Consider the following 22,689-nt stretch of genomic DNA (forward strand, 5'->3'; position numbering starts at 1 on the left):
AAACATTGTCGATCACGTGATATTTAGGCTCCCTGCTCAACCACCACACTGAGTTGACTGTTTACAGAAACGCGAACAAAGTCCATTCCAACGCAGACTTTCATTAGTCAGAGTTGGTAAATAAAACCGAGCTATTCTATTATTAACCACAGGCAGTGTGGTAAGGAATCAGGTTCAGTAATGCTATTGTATATAATTGACATTATCAACGAGATGATGCAAAGATAACAAAAATAAAAAAAGCCACAGACATTTCATTTTCTCCTTGGGATTTATTGATTACATGAGACACATAAAAAGGAAGACAGATTGTCATTTGTATCATTTGAAAGTGCGGCACCACATTTTACACTAGTTGACACATACATGCCATCCACAACACATTAACAAAGTCTACCAAGTGTCTATTAAGATACAGAAGACCACATTTACGATACAAAAAAAACTGGTGCCTAAGGTATCTTGTGACATTGAAACACAATATGCATATTTTCACAACTGTGCAAAAATACTGTTTTTAGATCATCTCAAATTAAAAATAAAAAGGTATAAATCACAAAACCAACAACGATGCGCGTGAAACCAATAGATGAAGAACAAGGGTTAATAGTAATAATCCAGTTGAGAATTAGCATTCCATATAAACATTCCTTTTTTTGTGAATCAGAAAAAAAAAAACTGGAAAATTCTAAATACCTTTGATATGATATGAAAGGTAATTATGTACTAATTATGCATAATCAAACTTGACTATCCTTTTACAGGGCCCTCCTCACCTGTTGTCTCTGTTAGTCAATTTGTTATGTTATATACTACTTGTTATGTCCTGTCTACCCATTGTACAGCGCTACGGAATTTGATGGCGCCATATAAAACCATAAATAATAATAATAATACCCTAATCTTCTTTATAGGACCAGACATTAAATGTAACCATCTTATAGCCTTCCAATAATCCATAACTAGAAAGGAATTAAAACACATGGAAAGATCTAAAATATTAAATTTGAATCCCCTTTTTTTGGGGGGGGGGTTTCCATTTAAACTGTGAGCAAAGTCTGCTATCAGTACTGTTGGCTTTTGCAGGAATTTAATAAGCTGGTCCTAGCTGGCCAGGTGAACATTTATGCTCACACGTCTTCTACAGTAACATCCCAACTCATTGATTTGTCTATTAAGAAAATACACTCAATGTTTCAAAAGAAAAAGCTCTAAACAAAACAAGGTTATAGGGAATAAACCAGAAGTATATACTATTCAGAAGTAGCTACTTAGTTTTTTTGGCTTTTTTATCTAAACACTCATTGTCTCAAGAATGTCTGCACCCACTGCTTTAAATGCAGTCACAAACTGAGACATGAACCATAGGTTTACTTACAGGCTTCCTAAACAATTTGGACCTGTAGATGGTTATTTGTGGCCACCATATGGGAAAACTGCCTAAATTTTCGTTGTATTTATTATTTGTAGTATATTATTTTATGTATTATTAATGAATAACTTATTTTATGTAGTAAATAAGATATTCAAACAAACATGTAATATTCTCTAATAATCTCTCAATAACAGCTTTTCAGACCCAAAAATAATAAATGTCTGCAGGACACATTACACACTGTGTTGCATTATCAGTTATTGTGAATCTGCAAAAATGACAAGGAATATCTTCGGGAAACCAAAATAAATATATATATATATATATATATATATATATTAAAAAAACAAAATGGGAAGGTGGGCTTGTTGTATATACTTCACTTCATTTCAGGTCTCCATCAACATCTCCTTGAAATGATTTCTTTATACGAAGTAACATAGTGGTCAGCCATTGATCCAAGCGAGATATTGAATCAAATTCTTTAACCTGGAAAAAAAGAAAAAAGAAAATGCAACCAACACTATAAATGGAAACATGTCATTGTACATTAAAGACCAGGAAAATAAGGGGCGCTTCACCTTTAAGTTCACTTGTACTTTTGGCCTATGCCAGGAGTGACCCCATGACCCTAAGTAGCTGAAGTTTCACAACTGGTGGAATCACTGATGCAAAGTACATAAAAAGAAACAATGGCGAAAAAAAATCTTTTTGTATTTTCAAGGGTATTCTAGACTAAGGTCTATCTGGTAAATCCATCTGTCGGGCAGGGGAGAGCTTATATTAACCACTTAACGACCAATGGCGTGCCAGGCATGTCATGCAAAAACAGACAGTTAACGTCCAATGACGTTATGGCATTAAATAAGCTTAGAAATCTAAGATCAGTTTTCTTCGCTTAAATGTCAAAATCTGAAGTACAATGTGTGTTTTTGTACTTCAGGAATTGACATTGAGGTATTAATTGACAAAAAAAAAAACCCAAAAAAGGCTGGTGACAGAATAATGCACCATTTACCCTTGTGTGTCTAGTTTTCAAAAATATTGATGGGGTAAACTGAATTGGCCAGCTTCCAAGATGTCCTAAATAGGACATGGGGCAGGATTATGAGATTTGGGGAAAAAATGGTTTTGAAAGAGCAAAACACTACAACGTGGAAAAAATGCAACAACATATGAAAACACTGGGTATTTCTAAACTCAGGACAAATAGTACAATCTGGTTAGCAGTTTTTTTCATTAGGCTTTGTAGATGAGTAATAGATTTTTCAAACTAAAAAAAAAAAAAAAAAAATTCGCCATATTTTTTTCTTTATAGGAAATTCGATATGATCATATAAATGGTTTCTGAACAAAGCCCTTATAAATGTACCTCTTAATGTGAGCTCTAATGTATTTAAATCGTTCCATCACCTTTCTGTCTTCTCTCCTCCAAGGTATACATATTGAGACTCCATAGTTTACATGCTTACAAACTATTAGGAGGTTGAAGAGGAATGAGAGAGAAGAGGGACTACTTGGGTGAGGGTGATGTGGCTATAGCGCAGGTGATGTGGAGAAGCAGGTTGCGTGGATCTCTACACTAGCTGACCCCTTCATCTAAGAAGAACAGTTATTTGTAAATGGCCAAGCGGCAGCAAGGGTAATTTACGTGTATCTATATGTACACCTACATCCATGTGTTTTACCCAGATTACATATTCTACTTACTGCCTCGGTGTATGCATCGCAGTTCTGCTCTTCATGGGCCTCTAATAATTTCTGTAAAAAAAAAATTATATAGGTATTGATTTCATTCCAATAGCCAGAACACTGCACTGAATCATTATCACGTCACCCTTGCTGTTCCTGTTCTAAACCAAACTTTATCAATAATTTTTAAGCTTTCTATGGCTACTTCCCAATAAATGTGTTCCTTCCTTGTCTCTGTGCGGAATCATTAGCCTTCTGTCCTGGTACCAGAGCATATCTTACCACAACAGCTACCAGCTTTTCTGGAGACACGTTCCGGTCAGACTGTGGGAACACTCCGTCTTAATCTCAGTTCCCATGGACATCATGCCGATATCTGGTAGTGAAGCCCACCCCATGTTTTTCAACCCTAACCTCCAATTCTTCCCCGCCACCAAACCTCGCACGCTCCTGCTTTATACCTTCAAAAGTTGGCATTCCCTAGAATCTGAAAACGCAGGAAACATTTCTTCGTACTTCTCGACTGCCAGCTGCAAAACAGAGGGAATTTCACAGATGAACACAAGAACGGCGTGTGCTAATTATACACGTGACCAGCAAGCTGTACTCCAGATGGCACTAAGCAACACATGCAAAATTCATTTCCCACTATCCGGGAGAAATAAAAAATGAATACAGAAACACGGTACCTTAGCGTTTAGTTCATCTACAATAAAATGGCAGAGGGCGGCTTTGAAGAAATATTCTTTTGCGCTGTACTTTAGCAAAGGATTATCCATTGCACTTGCGCCAACCTAGGTGAGATTACAATCAGAATACACGTATCCAATAGAGAGTTTCACAAAATGTAATCTTTTCGGGAGTAATTTTGGTAGACAAGCTGCTCGCGTTAAGTTTTAGCACTGTTACAAGTTTTCTCTGTGTGTAGATAATGGCTCTTATGGTTCACTGGAGTCCCAGAGCCTTAGAAATGGCTTTGTTACCCGATATATGTCAATGACTTTGCTTCTCATATGTTCTTGAATTTCTTCACCTCGCAGAATTGTGTGCTGCTTTTTGAGACCTTTTAGCCTGCTTTACTTTGCATAGATAGATTTGCTTCTATTTTAATTGATATTGAGAATCAACAGGGCCGACAGAAATCATCCCTGGGTGTGTCTAGTGAAGTTGAACCCATTTATCAACTACATTTGGTTAAATTGCTTGATTCATATTAAAATTAGTTTGAGGATCTGAATGACGCAATTATAACAAATATGCAAAAATAGAATAATACTTTCACGACACTGTAGCTACAGTTTCATTTATGAGCGTTTGACCTTCACCACATGGCACATCAAGGTCTACTACCTTGTCCTAAAAAAGACCATCGAATGTTATAATAGCTCTGAGAGTTTTGCATCAGCAGCGAGATGTTGATGCACATAAATTATGGGAAACGGGAAATTATGGTTGAACAAATTTATGATTAACAATTTATTCCCCCCCCCCATTGATCACAGACAAGTTTCCAGTTCTGCATAACAAATTTCGCACTTAAACCAGGTAAAGATATGGAATGGTTTTTAACGCGAGGCTTGTCTTTGCTCAGTATTGTACAACTCAACAAATGCACAAACCTGTTCATATATTTCAATAGCCTTTTGATACTGCTCCAATTGTGCTGTATATCCAGCTACTTTCAGGAGGCACTTGTTAGCAGAGCTGAAGAGAGGTTTGAATACATTACAGATAGGAAAAAGAAAATGATATAAATGCATTACCGATCACAAAAAATAAATATTTAACAAAGAAAAATGCTGTATTCACAAAAACCATCCCATCGAGCACACGGACTGCTATTTGTCAATTGTTCTCCGTTTCAAAAGTGATACAATGATAAGAATTCTACACTCTTCCCAAGCAATTTTGAAACATGAAAACCAAATAGCGGTGAGTGGATTTTTCTTATACAAATGCAATCACCATATTTTATTTAAAAATATACCCTACATTTCCAAGTCCAGAGCAGTGATAGCCTAAAGTACAGTATTAGGTCACCTTGGTCTTCACTCTTTGAACAACTAGCTTTTATTTAAGAGGTAGAAGAAAAAAATGCATATTCATTCATATAAATAACCAATATATATATTAAAATTAATACATTTAATTGTGATGGTGTACACAACAGCTATAAATGTATAAGATCACCATGTGTTTAAATCCCCTTAATTGTGATGCACCGCCTGCCACTGGTGCAACAAGAACATAATCTGCCAAGGACTTCACTTTGCGTTTCCTTGCACCTCACTTCTGATATTCTTATTAGTCTATATGACAAAGAGACGGAGCTTCCGGGCTAAATTTTACAAAAATTATCTTGACGTTATGACAGATAAAATTTTAGATATTAAAATCTATAAAATATTAACAGACAAAGTAATAATAAAACAAGGATCTATGCACTTGCCTGTTTGATTCTTCCCCCTTGTAGTAATCCGCGGACTGCTCATAATGTGCAATTGCCTAACAGGGGACACAATGAATAGTTATTATTACACTCATATCCTAAGAGTAGCAGCACACCAGGTTACTAACAGCCAAGAGTCACTATGGTCAAGCAGAAGGCTTTAAACATGCTTATCCATTTAGAAAAAAACATTAACTGCGCACTCTAGCGTATTAAGCATAATAAATAAAATAGTATAGCTGTCATTTTTTTTATTCTCTATGGACGTTTCATCACATGAAAAACACGCAGGAGATGTGGCTGCTGCTCATGTTCATGGTATTTTCTTCACTAACTTTGCAAGGAATTGTCAGGGGAAAAAACTAATCTTGCCTCATACCAAAAACATAGAACAAGTAGCCAAGACCTTACCTTTTCAATGTCTACCAGCTCAGTCTCGTATATCTCCGCAATTGTAATATGATGCTTTGCAGCAATTGTAAACCTCCCCTGTTACAGATAAAAAAACATCAAATGTAAGCATTTCTTCTTAAGTATAAAATTTACCAGCATCGGAGGCTACAAGGAAAATTATGAGAAATAAATCAAATAATTTATACATTTAAAGAAAACAATGGCAGCGATGGCCACTGAATTGTGAATAAGAACATGTTTTACGTGTTGAGTTTGAGTCACCCCTGATTCATGCAACAAAAAGACACATACAATATTTACAATGTTGTTCTCCAATCATAATACAATGTATATCTATACAAAGAAAAGACTAATACATGAACGACAGTAATCGGATGGCTTCCAAGAGAGTTATAGGGTGGATGAAGAGTGTAATCTCTCTGAAATAATTACATTTACCCCACAGCAGTATAAACCTCTACAGAGATAACACTCAAATTAAATATAGTGGCAAGAAAAAGTAAGTGAATTCTTTGGAATTACCACTACTTATGTATACATTTGTCTTTAAATATGATCTTCACCTAACTTACAATAATGAACAAACACAATCTGTTTTAACTAATAATACAGAAATGATTGTATTGAATTCCTGTCCACATTAAATACACAATGCTAATCACTTCAACAAAAGCTAGTTGGTGTCAGGAGTTAGAAAAACTGGAGTCCAATCAATGAAACAAGAACGGAGGTGTGTTTTAGAGCTACTTTAACATAAAATTTTATAAAGGGAGACAATTTGGAATGGTGGCTACTCTCCTCAGAAGGGGATGCCAAGCCAAGAGGACTCCAAGGGTACAACGCAGAATGATTAAGGAGGTTAAAAAAAAAAAGGACCTTAGTGCAACAGCTAAAGGCTTGAAGGAATCACTGGACCTGGTTAACATCCCTGTTCATGAGTTTGCCACATGCAAAACATTGAACAGTCCATGTGTTGTCCATGGCAGGACAACACAGAGAAATCTGCCACTCTCCAATTTAACATCGCAGTTCGGCTGAACTTTGCCAAAGAGCACCTTGCTACTGGGAAGATGTTTTGTGAACTGGTGAAATGAAGGTTAAATTGTTTGGGAAGAAAATGTATGGCGTAAAAAGGGAACCACATAGCCACACAAAAACATCAACCCAATGGTGAAGTACGGCGGGGGGCATCATCATTTTGGGCTGCTTTGCTGCCTCTGGGCCTAGAAAGCTTTCTGTCATCAGGGAGATAATGTCAGGGTGGCTGTCTGCCAGCTGAAGCTCATTAGAAGTTAGGTAGGGTCATTGACTTGCTGCATTATACATTGAACTAAATCTACTCCAGAATCGGAAAAAAAAGCAAAAAAAAAAAAACAGCCTTTTGGGATGGCCCAGTCCTTAATCCATTGGTAATGCAGTAGAATGACCACGAGAGAGCCGTTCACACCAGACATCCTAACAATGTGGCTGAGCTTAAGCAGTTCTGTAAGGTAGAACGGTGTAATTCCTCCTGAACGTCGTGCAGGTCGGATCCGTAGCTCCTGGAAGCGATTGAGAGTATAGCTGCCAAAGGAGTTCAACCAGTTATAAAATCCAATAGTTCACTTACTTTTTCCATCAGCACTGTGAATGTTTAATGGATGTGTTCAATAACGACATAAATGATTATCCTTGTTTGTGTGTTATTAGGTTAAGCGCATTGTGTTTGTTTATACATGCGACTTAGATGTAGATCAGATCACATTTTATGAACAATTAATGTAGAAAATTAGGTAATTCCAGAGGGTACACTTACTTTTCGTTGCCACGAAATGATTTATGTAGATCATGACATAGTGAAACTAACGTCATGTGTTTTAAAAGAGACAGTTCTTAATCAAAAGGGCACATTTCCCAAGTGTTAATTTATTAACATGTTTCTGGGTTTATACATTGATCACTACATACAATGAATAAAACAAGTACTTCTAGCTTCCAAGAAATGCTGTCCTCTTTTCCTGACCAACTATAACACAGAGTAACAGCTAACCTTCCCATTCCCACAGGATCCTGCTCCTTACCATGTCTGTGTAAATATCGATGGCTGCGTTTAAGCAGTTGATGGCCTCTGATTGCATTAAGAAAGACAATATAAAAAAACATCTCAGCCTGTTGGTTGAATTAATGGTCGAATTCTCCTCAGAAAAAGTTTTTTCTTAATTTAGATTATGCACATAATCGAGACAAGGCACACAACACACAAAAGTCGAAGCGTTGTCTAATTACGTATTTGGATTACATGGTTTATATAACTTCTTATACTTCTTATCTGCTTCTAATAGCATGCATCATTCTGATTGGTTACCGTTTAAGCAGGTTACGCCTCTTAGTAGATATGTTGGCGCAACTCGTGATATATCATAGACTAGACATTTTCTACTGTCTTTGTCAGCAATAATATTTATGATAACATAAGCATTTTTCTAACACAGCCAACAATCCTTCAATTACATCACTGGTTATAGCAGACAAACTCGAAAGGATATGGACCAGAAGCCTAGTTTACTGCTGCCAGATTAAAGGGAGTATGTGCACGGGGATTACACAAATGGTAAAATCCCATTGTACAGGGCTGTGGAACATGATGATCAATAAATAATAATTATATAATGCACAGCTGCAAACAACTTACACATTGATCGTGGGTAACATGCTTTATATCGGGCCATAAATGTGATTCTTGGAGCGGAAGCTCACTGGGGTTGGTCCTTCATAATGTATAATGAAGTCAGTGAGATGAAACCACAAGTCTACCAACTTTTATAAATAAAAGTTTACTTGATTCAAGCAACAACAAGGTTTATGGTTATTTTTTTGCCCCAATAAATGGACCTTTATCAAGGCAGTGGTAGGCACCAACATTGCTCATGATGAACATTTACAGGGGTATGTGGTGGACAACTTAATGATGTTCTACAGATCTTCACACCACGGATACTAGTGTCCTTGTACAGACACTTTGCCTATCCCTGTATCAAGGTAACATATATGGGAGGTTTATACAAGCAGCCCCAGCCTAGAACACGCGTGTGAGCTCTCACCTTGAGGATCTGCTTTCTTGTATGCATTTCCCGCATCTACAAAACTTGTCGCTGCATCGTGTTTGCTTTGTAGCTGCATATGGAGTTTGGCCGCCTGACAAAATGCATTTCCTGCAGCTAGAAACAGATTAACAATAATGACATCATTCACGATGAACAGTATTCTCTAAGGCGTTTATAATACACAAGGAGTACTTTTAACAGCAGGCAAATAATTCCAGGTGGATATGGAGATGAGAAGTTATGTTAGGGGGTATGAAGATGGAGGGGGGTGATTGTAATGCAATATGGGGTGATGATCGTGGTGGGGGCTGTGAATGAATGATGTGGGGGATATGATGATGGTCAGTTACACATACATACACACATCCACTCTAAAACCTTACACATATATGCACTCACATACTCCTACAACAGAAACTTACACATATGCAACATCATAGATCGCATTTATATTTGTATTATATTAAAACATGGAAATAGTTTTATTGGCCATTATTATTTATTATTATTATCTTTTATTTATATAGCGCCAACAATTTACGCAGCTCTTGAGAGGCTGTGCCAAAATTATCTCAGGCTTAGATCTGCACAAGCATTCAGTGCACATATACTCTCGTAACAGGAAAACAAAATGCGCACAACACATGATTTCTGCACACAGAGGACTAAAAACCAGAGGGAACATTTCTCATAAGGCTATGACTGAAGAATTAAGAAGGCTTGAGTTTTCTTACGACAGACTAGACTGTTCTAGTAGCTATTATCTGCTCAAATATTCTAGGTTTCTAAAACCAGTCCTTGATGAATATAAGAATGACGCGGTACATCCTGCGAAATACACCAAAAATAAATTAACCAGCACAGAGAAAAAACTGATTAAAATAAAAAATGGAAACAATGATATTATCGAATGCACTTTAAGTCTACTGCAGTGTTCAAAATAGAGCAATATATGCTGGGCTCAAGCTCCCACAGTGTTTTATTTTAGGTCACTATTTGCACCACAAGGTGAAGTAATGTTGAAGTTGCATGTTGGGTGTGGGTGATATGTTAATTGGAAAGGTATTGATTGCTTTGACACAGGGGCAGCTCTATGATTAATAGTTTTTCTAGCATTACTCTTGCATTACTTCCATAGGAAAAGAACCTCAAGGTTGGAGACAGCAGTGTGAGCTGTACAGATGATGGAAAGGGGGGGTGTTAGCATATGGTGTTAGCGTAAGTGTGTGTCTTCACCAAGCGAGGATGGCGTTGACCATTGTCTACTATCTCTTAATAATTAAGTACTCCACTTGATTATTTTTTTTATTGAGTGTGTGCATATTTTGTTGGGAGTGCTGGGAGTAAGCCTATGGATAGTGGCACCTGGGAGATGAGGAGTAGGAGAAAGTTTGTGTGTATGTATGTATGTATGTAAGAGAATGTGTGTGAACAGTGTGTGAGTATTAGAGCAAGCTTGCTTGTTAAGTGCATACATGTGTTAGTGCATACATGTGTTAAATACTGCACCCAAGGGCCATTAACCATATGCTCACCCCTGCCTACCAGTGCCCGAGGTAGAGTAGGGCAGGCCTTGTAAAAGGGGTACACACCATTCCCTCTGTGATTATACTTTTAAAAGCCAAACATAAATTCCAAAACAGACTATTTTAACCTCACCAGTATCCAGATATAGTTAGTGAGTGTTTGTCCATCACAGATTCCTTAATCGGTGATAGTTTAGCCAAGAAGGCAATAATTATTTTATTACCCGCGCAGCAGGTGTTTTCATATGATAGAGAAGTCACTATATTTACCTTTATATCTACATAAATAAATATATCTATATATCCATCTCCCTATAAGTCTATACGGATCGTCTTTATTTTGTATCAGATTGGAAGTTCTACATACCGCTCCAATTCTTAACCATCTTGAACATGTTGGCTGCTCTGGCGTACATGTCACAGGCTTCTTCGACTTTTGTGTTGCCACTGAAAACGGAGCAGATACTTTTGTTAAGTGTGATATGTAATAATAATATCAGTACAAAATAAGGTAAGCAACATAAGTAAACAGGTTTCATAACTTCTTATCCTCAATATGGCAAGCTTTGGATTTATTTTACAAATGTTCCATGTCATCCATAAATACATTTGTTTCTAATTCATTGAACCAAAATCCAAATCTGAACTATTACTGGGGGCAAATTATTATTATTATTTATTGTTTTATATAGCGCCCTCAAATTCCGTAACGCTGTACAATGGGTAGACAGGACATAACAAGTAGTATATAACATAACAAATTGACTAACAGAGACAACAGGTGAGGAGGGTTCTGCTCAAACGAGCGATTCATAAAGTACCAAAATAAATTTGTATTTTTAAGAATCACAAAACGCTTTACACACCTCTACTGACTATCACTGTCACTGACACCCTCACAAAAAGAAAAAATACACTGCCGGCCGGCAATACCGAGCAGTAAAAAAAATGGAATTTGACGGTAAGTAAGAACCATTCGGCGCATCCCGTCGTCTATTTTCCATGCTATAAAGACATTAACCTTGGTCTTAAGACTAAATTTATATTCAGAATAGCTTTATACCAATCTCATGCATGCTTAAAGTACCTCACTGTATTAACCTTGCCACTTCTGCTAGGAGGCCGTTCAACTTATCTACCACCCTCTTTGTAAAGTAAAACTTCCTAACATTGCCTTTGAGCCTCAGATTCAATTGAAATGAAATTTGGATTATGAATAAATGAAAGAATTTTTTTTTCCTCCAGTATATACATATTGAGTTCCCTTAGTCTTTCCTGGGTAATGTTCTGCTGTGCGTTGTTTTTTTTTACATTTTATAAGAATTTTTCGTTCCAATTTCGAGAAGCCTTTCAGACTCTATGCAACAATCTATATGTTTATAGATTATTATTATGAACAAGGAATCTTTTGACAATAGAAGGAAACTATTGACAATACAAATCAGTTATAAAAGCTTAAAATTCTCTACCATTTCACGTTTGAAGCCAGAAGGGCTTCAATAGCTTATGTCATATAGAAAGAAGTGACCCATAATGCTTGGAGGACCAGGACCCATAATGCTTGGAGGACCAGGACCCATAACGCTTGGAGGACCAGGACCCATAACGCTTGGAGGACCAGGACCCATAACGCTTGGAGGACCAGGACCCATAACGCTTGGAGGACCAGGACCCATAATGCTTGGAGGACCAGGACCCATAACGCTTGGAGGACCAGGACCCATAACGCTTGGAGGACCAGGACCCATAACGCTTGGAGGACCAGGACCCGGTCCGTATCAGTTCACCGTATCTGGCATCCGTTATCATTAATGGAACTGAATTATAACTGTAATTACTGAGATGTACAACAAAAAAATTCTTACCATGTTTCAAGAATCTAACCCACGTTTCACATTAATGCTGCTGTCTCTTTAACATTGTCCAAAACAAACCACATCATGTATCGTTTATTCCTCCCCTTCTTCTTTTTTTTTGGAACCAGCATCTCTACTGAGATCTGTGACCAACCTAAATGTTCCCTTAAGTCCCTTTCTTATTTTTGAAGGAGATCTCACACACAAAAAAAAGCCAGCTACAGCCGGCAAGCCCTTGGGAACGTGCAACAAGGGATGTCCTAATGCGTGCCAGGAGTATTCCATCATACCGACGACAGGGCTTTTAATCCGAATGCAAACGGCAAACTAATCTTGCAAGGAAAGGCCAGGTAATCAGACATAATGCAAAACAACTGAATGCACTGACGCGGTGCTGCGTCCTTTCACGGAGTTAAAATTAAGATTTCCCATCCAAGCCCTTTTTACGGTTTAATTTTCCTGAAGTAGAAGAGAAGCCAGGGGTGAAGGAACAATGAATGATTCGGTTCAGCGTCATTTTTCCCGTCGAGGGCATTCGTTACTCTGAACACCGCATGTTACACGTCAAAATGTAATTGTAATTGAGAAAAATATTAACTGCAAAACGAAATAGTAGGTTCCAGTGCGTCTAATCCAGAAAGACTTTTATATACCGTGTCTGCCACTAGAAAAGAAACATACCTCCTGCATATTATTATATATTTCTATGGCTGAAAAGCAGAAAAATAAGCTGTGCAGAACCAGACAGCGATACAAGATGACAAAAGGTATAACAACAAGATATAAAAACAAGATACAAGTATCACAACCTTACAAACCTTTCAGCATCAGAATTTGGGGAGAAATGTAACAATAGGATTATTATACTCCTAATATTATACCAGAAGGGAAAGGGAAATCAGTGGGCCAGACATCATGGTAACACTACGTTTATTTTATTTATACAGCGCCAGCAGATACCGTAGTGCTATATTATATATATATATATATATATATATATATATATATATATATATATATATATATACACACACACACATATTTATAAATATAAAAGGACGTTATAGAATTAAACAATTAGATGCGACTCTGGAAGGGATGCTATGTTAAAAGTTCTCATATTCACCCCCCCTGTCTAGGACCCAATGAACCGACATGAAATACTTAACTTTTTTAATACAGTAGCTATATTAAATAATGTTATCATCAAAATAAGTATCATGTTATTCAATTCAAGGGAAAATATTTCATTTTTCATGATTCATTCAAGTTTCCTTTAATTCCCCATTAAATCAATCTTCACGACCATAGATATATAACACATGCGACCCATACTTTGTAGGAAACGCGTACAGGCACAATCATATCACGCCTTACCAAGCCATGTTTGCGTGTTTTGGGGAAAAGCGAATGCAAAACTAAAGCATGAATGTTCTCCGCATGACAAAGTAATCTGTCTTGGAAAACAAAGGTGCAAAGAAAACCGTAGACAGGCAATCATGAATTAATATAAACAGACCTTGGGAATTAGATTTTAACACAAAAAACAAAACACCGTCATGTGTGCAGTCTCCAGGGAAACACCACTGACCGGCAATGCCTACAAAACATGGCTGACATCTTACTTAGCAGATCCGGCCCATTTCATCCCTGCCAATGAAATCCGTAATAGAGGCCGGTAGGTAATGGACTTCTATTGTATAAGAAAGAAAGGAGTGTGGCTTTAGGTTGAAGGGGTTAATATGGAGATCACATAAATGGCGACTTTCTAATCCTTTACATACGGTGTATGCGTGTTATTTTGAGCACTCTGTGCCCTGAAGGAAGGATGTGTTATTATATTATATTAAGGTGTGATAAAACTTATTTTTATACCGTCTCCATGGCATCCATCAATGTTGCCTTTTATCTATTGCGATATGTGGGCTCTACTAGTCTATACTGGGCTCTTGGGCGACCATGGAAGTAAATCAGGGGTACTGACACTGTTAATGGATGACACCAGTGCAGGGCTGGGTGACTGCAGCAATCAAGCTAATGGCGAATGATGGGAATTGTAGTCAGACTGACGGGGACACATTTGCCCTTAGCGTTTCTGCCAGTCATCGCGCTACAACCCAAATGTCTGGATGTCACCAGCACCACTCCCTTATCGGTGCTGCGCTCACACCACACTCACTCCACGGGCCTCTCCCTCCCTGCTCGTCGGTTCTCTCACCCGAAGAGACCCCTAAGGAACGACTGCGATGACTTGACCCTCTTCTCCGCCTCGGCCATTAGCTGCACGGCCTCTCGTTCCTTGCCAGTGTTATCCATGGTGTCGTAGAGAGGACTCCAGTCAGAAATCCTTCTCAAGCTCTAGCGTTCTCTTGCTAGTCTCCTGCACCAACAGACAATGAGCCTCGGCGGCACCCGTCACTTTCCACTACTCCTGTTAGGCATGCTGGGAGATGTAGTTTCTAGTTTTCTACAGCTGTCAGAGAGACGCAAAGCAGAGAACCGGCTTATCGGTATCATGTTTGACGAGGGCAAGAAATGGCTACGAATAACCTCAGTATTGGTTAAATAATCTTGGCAATTTGCAGCTTTGTTATTGGTGCGTTATGAATGCGTCTCTTCGCTGTCAGTAAACGACGAATCAACTTTTATTAAGGCCACAAACAAATGTATAAGTGCGTTTGTTGTTGCAGTGTTTTGCCCGGTCTTAAAATGGCCGCAGCTGCATCACTAGAAAATACGCAGGTTATGGGCAGGGCTAAAGAGGGCGCAATGGAAATATTATGAGGCAGATTCATTTTGTGTTTTTATTTGTTTATTGCCAGGAGTGATTATCTTGCTCTAGAATTTCGGGTTATTGGTCATTATTTCTGCCATTGCCATTATTTCTTTAACTTTAAATAGTTAAAGAAAAAAATAGCAAAACCATTTATGTGGAATTTCAAAAACTCTTGATTTTGTTGACCATACCGGGTCACTGCAGGGTACTTCCTGCCCACTTACCCTCACAATGTCAGTAGGACCCCCGCAAGGTCAGCGGGACCTCCTAACCCACATCCTGCAAGGGGGGCCCCGGGTAGCCGCAGCCAGAAAGCCCCCAGGTGCGCACATGCCATTTCTTTAATGTTTGAAGATTTGGAAAGTTCTCTCCCGCCGTCCAGGCGATTGGCGCTCATTGGCATCGTACCCGGTGGTAACCTCGGCTCCTGTTATTTCCCTAACACAAGTACACAAGAGACATTGTAAAAAGCTGGCAGCGACTTTGTTTTGTCTGCGAGCAGCACCTGAGTCATGCTTATTGACATTGCGTTTGCCGTCATGAGTAATGGGCATTTCATCATGGCACGCAGAGCAGAAAGCTTTTAATATGCCCTCTTGGGCAGGAAAAAATCCAAGAATAAACATACCGGGGAACTTTGTAACCGAGCTGACCCTGAAACCCTTTACAGATTAACCCTTTAATGAGCCAACATGCTGTGTAGCAGCTCAAATGCGTTAACCAAATTATTCTAATACCTGTCATCATGGAAGTCTTGACTTATTATTATGAATTGTATTGAGTGCACTAAGACACAGCTAATTGGGTCACCTGTATTCAAGCAAGGATATCAATCATAATATACTGGTAGCAAAAACACCAACTGAGAGTCTTTTATATATACTTGGGAGCTCTCCAGGTCTTGCCCGGAGACTCTGGGAGAGGCGCCGCTTCTCCAGGTCGCCAACAGAAAACGCGGCCCACTTCCCGCCCATTTCCCACTTAAAACAACTGTGTGTCCCTCAACGTCAGCGGGACTTCCTGCCCACATCCCGCAGAGGAGGGCTCCAGGTAGCCAGAGCCATAAGGTTTCCAGGTATACTTATATATGATCCCAGCAGGGTAGAATAGGAAGGAGTCGACTGTGTGCCCCTGAGAATCTGCCCCAAAAACCCTGAGACTCCGGGTCAAAACCCCCCGAGACTCCGGGTCAAAACCCCCCGAGACTCCGGGTCAAAAACGCCCGAGACTCCGGGTCAAAAACCCCTGAGACTCTGGGTCAAAACCCCCCAAGACCCCAGGCCGAAAACCCGAGACTCCAGGTCAAAAACCCCCCAGACTCCAGGTCAAAAACCCCCGAGACTCCAGGTTAAAAAACCCCGAGACTCCGGGTCAAAATCCCCCCAGACTCCAGGTCAAAAACCCCCGAGACTCCAGGTTAAAAAACCCCGAGACTCCGGGTCAAAATCCCCTGAGACTCTGGGTAAAACCCTAAAAGTTTCTAGGTATATTGACAACTATTGTGTTTCATTCTTCTTCCTAATTTTGTAGCCCACAGTTTTTCAGTGCTTTTATTTAAAAAAAAAACTTACGTTTTTGCAAATTTGTAATTAAGCTATTTAAACAACTTACATATCATCTTAAAAATAATAGAAATGTTTAAACAAACTTTCACATTTGTAACTAGCTGATCCAGCCACTGGATGTCAATGTTGCTTCAGCGGTACCATGTATGACCAGTTATCCTGGTATAAAGTATATCAAATCAGAAGGTATCACAAGGCTTATTATTTGTTTAGAAGTAGAACAGTATGTGACTATATACGGTATATATATATATAGATAGATAGATATATATATAACCAGTGACCCGATTAGTATGTGAGAAAAATATGCATTGAATATAAAGTCATTGTTACAATATCAAAAAACATACACTGGAAACTTTTAACCCTTCAAATGCCACTGGTGTGCCACTGAACATGAAGCAGGCAGGTAGGCAACTACAATAGGATAACACTGCAAGAGAGTATACGAAACACAGTGCCCCAGCCTGTTGCTATTATTATTTATTGGTTTATATAGAGCTATAATATTCCGCAGCGCTGTACAGTGGAGTAAACAGAACATAACAAGTAGCGCATCACTATACCTCCCAACTTCTACCCCCAGCAAATCGGGACGCCAGGGATAGAGCTTGGGAGGTGGAGTGTCACTCAAACTGTCAGCACTACTGTGCATGCGCACAATTCTGCATATGCATTATTAAAATGAAATCGGGACTACGGGATCGCGGTCCCAAATCCCTCTGTCCGTCCAAGCTCTACCGCTGTATTGAAAACTGGGACAGAAGTAGAGCTCAGCGGGACAGAGTGGCAAAATCGAGACAGTTGGGAGGCATGCATAACATTCTGGTCTTACAGAAACAAAAAGTAACGAGGGACCTGCTCAAACGAGCTTACAATTGTGTATATCCTGTATATTAATAAAGGTGGAATCCTGTTCCTAATCTGGTCAGAATAGGCTGTAATTTACGTTACATTAGAAGAGGGATGGTCATGCCTTCATTTCACTGACCCCCATCTCAGTTAAATGAGAGCATTGCGACCGAGCAGCCATTATTTTTGTGTGAATATGTATGGGATATGAAGTATGTTTTTAGTGGATGTTTCGTTGTATGCAGGGTTTTAGCTTTTTAGTATTGCAATAATCTATTAAAATGCTTGCAGGTGGGGAATGAGTAGAGGCAGAATGTGTTGGAAAGATGTTCTTCAGGATTCCGCACAGAGCCGATTATTTTTGGTATTTGCACATTGCTGTGCGTGTCAGGGCATCCTCTTGCATATGATAAAATATCTTGTATGTCTTCACTCCTTATTTTATACTCCTTTGGATTTTAGTTTTTTTGTCCCAAGTTCCTCATACCTGGGAACTTCTGGGCTCCGGCTACCCAGAGCCTTCCCTTGCGGGACGCGGCCAGGACTGCTCACTGACGTCAGCGGGAAACACCCACATTTAAAGGAAAAATGGGCGGGGAGCGGGGTGTGTCAAGACCCCGCTCCCGCGACCCGGAGGATTCGGGTCTTGACCCTGAGAAGCAGCGTTCACCCGGCAATCTCCAGGTCCAACCCGGAGAGTTCCCAGGTATGCTAATGTTTATATAACAGGATTTATTTAAATGCTACACTGCAGATTTTATATTATGGGATTTTCTTCCCATACTGAATATAGAAGTCCAAGTAATAATAAAAGTTCTGGCTAACATCTTAGATGTATATTTGTGTTCCATTTTCCTACAGGTGAAAAATGTTCAAGATGAATTCTGCCAGCTGTTTTTGGAATGCTATTCGCTGGGTATGCGCTGAATTCTTACTTTGCTTTGTGTATTTATTGGTCATAATTATTCTAGCAGTAAATGCCCCCTGTTGCCCCCCGGACTCCCATGTATATGATATATAATTCTGCCAGAATAGGCCGTTTGCTACAGGCATAAATGTAAGATATGAACTCACAGCAATGCCCACATTTGCACATAATGAGATCTGATTACTGTTTTATGGCTAAGTCCTCACGATCCCACTCCATTTAACATGTTCCAAGTTCATTATTAATTTTTAGCATAATAATTATTTCATAAAAGACAATAAATAACAGCTGCGTTTGTACGTGTTTTGCGCTTGAGCTAATCTGTTAGTAAATCCATGTTTTACATGAGAATGAACCCTGGAGAAAACCTTCAGAAGTTTGTATTGTGAGCTGTAGGAAGTACTCTATATGGCCAGAAGTATGTGGACACCTGACCATCACACCAATATGAGTTCAAAAACATCCCATTCCAAAGCCATGGGTATTAATATGGAGTCCCCATACTTTGCAGTTATAACAACCCCCACTTATCTGGAAAGGCTCTCCACAAGATCCTAGTGCATGTCTGTGTGATTTGTGCCATCCTACCAAAAGAGCATTTGCGAGGTGAGGCACTGATATAAGGCGAGAAGGTCTGGCTCGCAATCGGCTTTCAAATTCATCCCAAAGCTGTTCGATGGGGTTGAGGTCAGGGCGCTGTGCAGGCAACTAGAGTTCCTCCACACCAAACTCATCCAACCATGTCTTTATGGACCTTCAAAAAGTCCCTCAAGTCCCACTTATTTAGCGATGCCTACAAACTTACGCCTTGATGTCCTTCCTTCCATCTCCCTGAGCCCACTTTTCCTATTCCCTCTTCTGCCTTCAGACAATGCTAGGTATGGCTAGTCCATCTTTAACAATGGCACTTTCATCTCTCATATAACACACCCTAACTTCCTTTATATTGTAAACTCGTTTAGCAGGGCTCTCCTTACCCCATCTTTCTATAAGTTGAATTATGTTATATACTACTTTTTATGTCCTGTTTACATTGTACAGCACTACTGAATATGATGGTGCAAAATCGAACTGTAAGTAACAATAATAATAATCATAAACTAGAACGCTTCCATACAAAGAAAAAAGCTAATGTATGTAAAATCAGAAAGACAAACATATTCAGACCTTGTACTATTCTCCGTATAGTCCCAGAGGGAGTAGTACAGAGAATAAGATAGCTTGGTTTCCATAATAATCATTTCTCAGAATTAAGTGCAAGGTTATATAACAAATTCCTGATGATAGCCCAAGACACTTTATCTGTTGAATGCACCATTCTGTTAGACGTGTTTATTATCTTCTAGATATATCAGTAATTATTTTAGTTATTATTTGGCTGTCTACAGTCCTCCCTCTGACCTCACTGAGAATTCGCATGGCCTTGAAATAATCACCCTTTCTATTTTAGTAACAATGTTTGATTGCAAAGAAAACAGGCAACTGTTTGTACAGGGTGTGCATAACGTATACCCCAACATTTCAGGTGTCCAAAGTGGGTCAGCTTGGATGGGGTACATGAACGGAGGTGAGGAGGGGTTGTAGGCGAGGGGCAGGAGTTGGAAGCAGGGCTGGTGCTGGACTGTCTGTCTAGTTTGCCCAAACAACCACCATGTGAATGAAGCTCAGCTTCAAGGCATCGCGTGGCCACGCGGGTGCTGCGGTGTAGGTTTGGGCTGTAACAGCACAGACCTTTTATCAATTTTACAGCTCTTTGGAGAAGTCAGGGGAGGTCAGATGTCACCAACTACGGTCCCAATTTGTTGGGGACAACTGAGAATGCATACCGCACATGCGCAGTAGTGCTGCCTTCCATGCTCTGCTGACGGGGTCCTAGTTCGTCAGTGGTAGAAGTTGGGAGGTATGGGTTATGTATAATATTTTTTATTGTAAGCTCACAAGAACAAGACCCTCTCCTCCTTCTGTACCAGCGTGTTATAATGTAAATTAATGTTGTTTTGAACTGTCTATTAGATGTCGTTGTCCCCCACCGTAACAGAGCTACAGAACCTTCCGGCACTGTATAAATAAACATGATTTTTCATTATAGTGGATATTGTCCATCTGATACCCTAACTGGGCCAGATGTGAGAGGCAGCTGCTAAATAGAGAAAAATGTATCGCACTTGTGTTGAGTGTAGGATGACCACATCTGGACACATATAATTTGAACGTATTGTTGACCAACACTTGTTAAGCACTGCATTGAGACGTACAACCAAGTGATGGGTTCCCTTCCATGACTTTATACATCCCAAACACTGCATGTGCTGGCAATATCTGAAAATTAGATGTGACCTGGAAAACATGGTGGTCAACCTAGCTGAGCTTTAGTTTAGGGAGTCCAATTTTCAGTAATAGTATTTTCTTTTTTTCAGCAATATGCCTAAAATTAAGGTTTGGCTTTTTAGTTTGAAAGTGTACAGCAATGATCCCAATCCCTTGCTGTTTTAGTCTTTCAATGACGCACCCTCCCCAGCATTACCCCTTGGAATTGGTTAAGGTAATTTAAAACAAGTTAATATATATATATATATATATATATATATATATATATATATATACCGTATTGGCCCGAATATAGGCCGCACTCCCTCCCCCCCACTTTAAGCCTTTAAAGTGGGGGTGCGGCCTGTATTCGGGGTCTAGCGCCCGACGCCCGGGACATGCAGTCCCAGGCGCCGGGCAGGCAGCGGGGTTAGGATACAGATCCCCGCAGCGGTGCAGGGGACATGCATCGTACTCTCTGATACGCTCAGACAGCCTCCTCTGCCGGCACTTTCCACGGGGGGAGTGCCAGCATAGGAGGTTGTCTAAGCGCATCGCGCAGACGTTCACCGGCTGCAGCGATGCGCACGTAAACAGCCTCCGCTGCCGGCACGTCTGCACAATGTGCTTTAACAATCTCCCTTGCCGGGAATTCCCACGAGGGGAGTCCAGACGTGCCGGCAGCGGAGGTTGTTTACGCGCATCGCCGCAGCCGGTGAACGTCCGCACGATGCGTTTTACCTCTGCCCCCAAGAGGGGTGCTGAGTGCCGGCACCGGAAGTTGTATACGCGTATTGCGTAGATGTCCCCTGCCGGCCCCGCAAGACACCCGGGAGTCTGCTCTGGTAAGTCGGGGGGGCCGAGTGGCAGCATATCTCGGGGGGGGCAGAGTGGCAGCATATCTTGGGGGGCGGGGAGGACAGAGTGGCAGCATATCTCGGGGGGGCAGAGTGGCAGCATATCTCGGGCGTGGGGGGGGGACAGAGTGGCAGCATATCTTTTACAAAACTTTTTCTTTAAAAAAGCACCAAACTTTTAGGGTGCGGCCTATATCCGAGCCAATACGGTATATATATATGTGTGTTTTGCTACTTGAACACTTCAGGGGGGTTAAAAAAGTCATCATTGTGCAAAACGTTTAAAAGTGGTCTATTTTATCGGTTGCACTTTTCAAACTTTGCACCAGGATCACCTTAACACCATATGTATGTTTTAGCTCAAAACATTTTTTGGTAAATATTTGTTTACTTATTGAAATAGAAAGATAATAAGAATAATAGACTGCTCTTGACTTTCCTGAGAACAAGGAAAAGATACAATGCTTCCATGACTCCTACAGTTCTAGGTCAGCATGGCCCCAGACAAAACATATCACGAGAGCCAGAGCCAGGAATTAAAAATAAAAAGATTCTGAGAAGAAAAACAAGCACAGCATTGTGAAAAACATTCTAAATTTACATTTATTTAACGACTATCAACTTTCACCCAATATAAACGTATCTATAAGGCTTTGCTTGTCTATTTCAATTCATAATATTTTGTCTCTATTTATGTACTGCATCACTGCTAAACTGTAAGAAAAGGTGACCCCACAATTAATGAAGTAATAGTGATTATTCATTTTTGTATTCACTTTAATTAAAAGTGTTTATATTAAGGAAAATAATCAAATATTTGGTTAATTTTTTGTCAGGGTTGACGTTTCCTTCAACTGTACAGCTTTATAGGTGCGTAGTTTAACTGGACATGAAATGAAAAAAAATGTTGTGTTGGCGATTAAGCCATCTTTGTTAAATAATGCGTTCATACAAAATATATACAGTTTTTTTGTTTAAATAATAGAAAGGCTTTGATTTAATTACCCAG

The 22,689-nt window shown here is 39.6% G+C and overlaps 1 protein-coding gene across 2 annotated transcripts; it reads right to left on the bottom strand.

Annotated features, from left to right (window-relative positions):
* Nucleotides 1–1,035: 1,035 nt before the first annotated feature.
* LOC128484098 (beta-soluble NSF attachment protein) lies at nt 1,036–14,823 on the bottom strand. 2 transcript variants are annotated; one of them, XM_053460417.1, is made up of 11 exons: nt 14,614–14,823; nt 10,907–10,986; nt 9,011–9,127; nt 7,991–8,037; nt 5,928–6,005; nt 5,517–5,572; nt 4,687–4,771; nt 3,757–3,861; nt 3,529–3,597; nt 3,086–3,136; nt 1,036–1,864 (listed from the first exon to the last, which is right to left on the bottom strand). In XM_053460417.1, exons 1-11 carry the CDS (start codon nt 14,709–14,711, stop codon nt 1,760–1,762), a joined length of 891 nt encoding a protein of 296 aa, XP_053316392.1. In that variant the 5' UTR covers nt 14,712–14,823; the 3' UTR covers nt 1,036–1,759. The 2 variants fall into 2 exon arrangements, with proteins under 2 accessions (XP_053316392.1, XP_053316393.1); XM_053460418.1 differs by lacking the exons at nt 7,991–8,037; nt 10,907–10,986; nt 14,614–14,823.
* Between the last annotated feature and the right edge of the window lie 7,866 nt (nt 14,824–22,689).

This window comes from Spea bombifrons, chromosome 3 (genome assembly GCF_027358695.1).
Source record: "Spea bombifrons isolate aSpeBom1 chromosome 3, aSpeBom1.2.pri, whole genome shotgun sequence".
NCBI classification, from domain to species: domain Eukaryota; kingdom Metazoa; phylum Chordata; class Amphibia; order Anura; family Pelobatidae; genus Spea; species Spea bombifrons.

Bases quoted from the DNA above. Each gene is read 5' to 3' on its own strand.
- LOC128484098 (XM_053460417.1), bottom strand. From the start codon at position 14,711: ATGGATAACACTGGCAAGGAACGAGAGGCCGTGCAGCTAATGGCCGAG. The intron at 9,128-10,906 runs GTATGTAGAACT...ATCTGTTTCTAG, and splicing joins GATGGTTAAGAATTGGAGCG to CTGCAGGAAATGCATTTTGT. The intron at 4,772-5,516 runs GCAAGTGCATAG...ACCTCTCTTCAG, and splicing joins AAGGGGGAAGAATCAAACAG to CTCTGCTAACAAGTGCCTCC.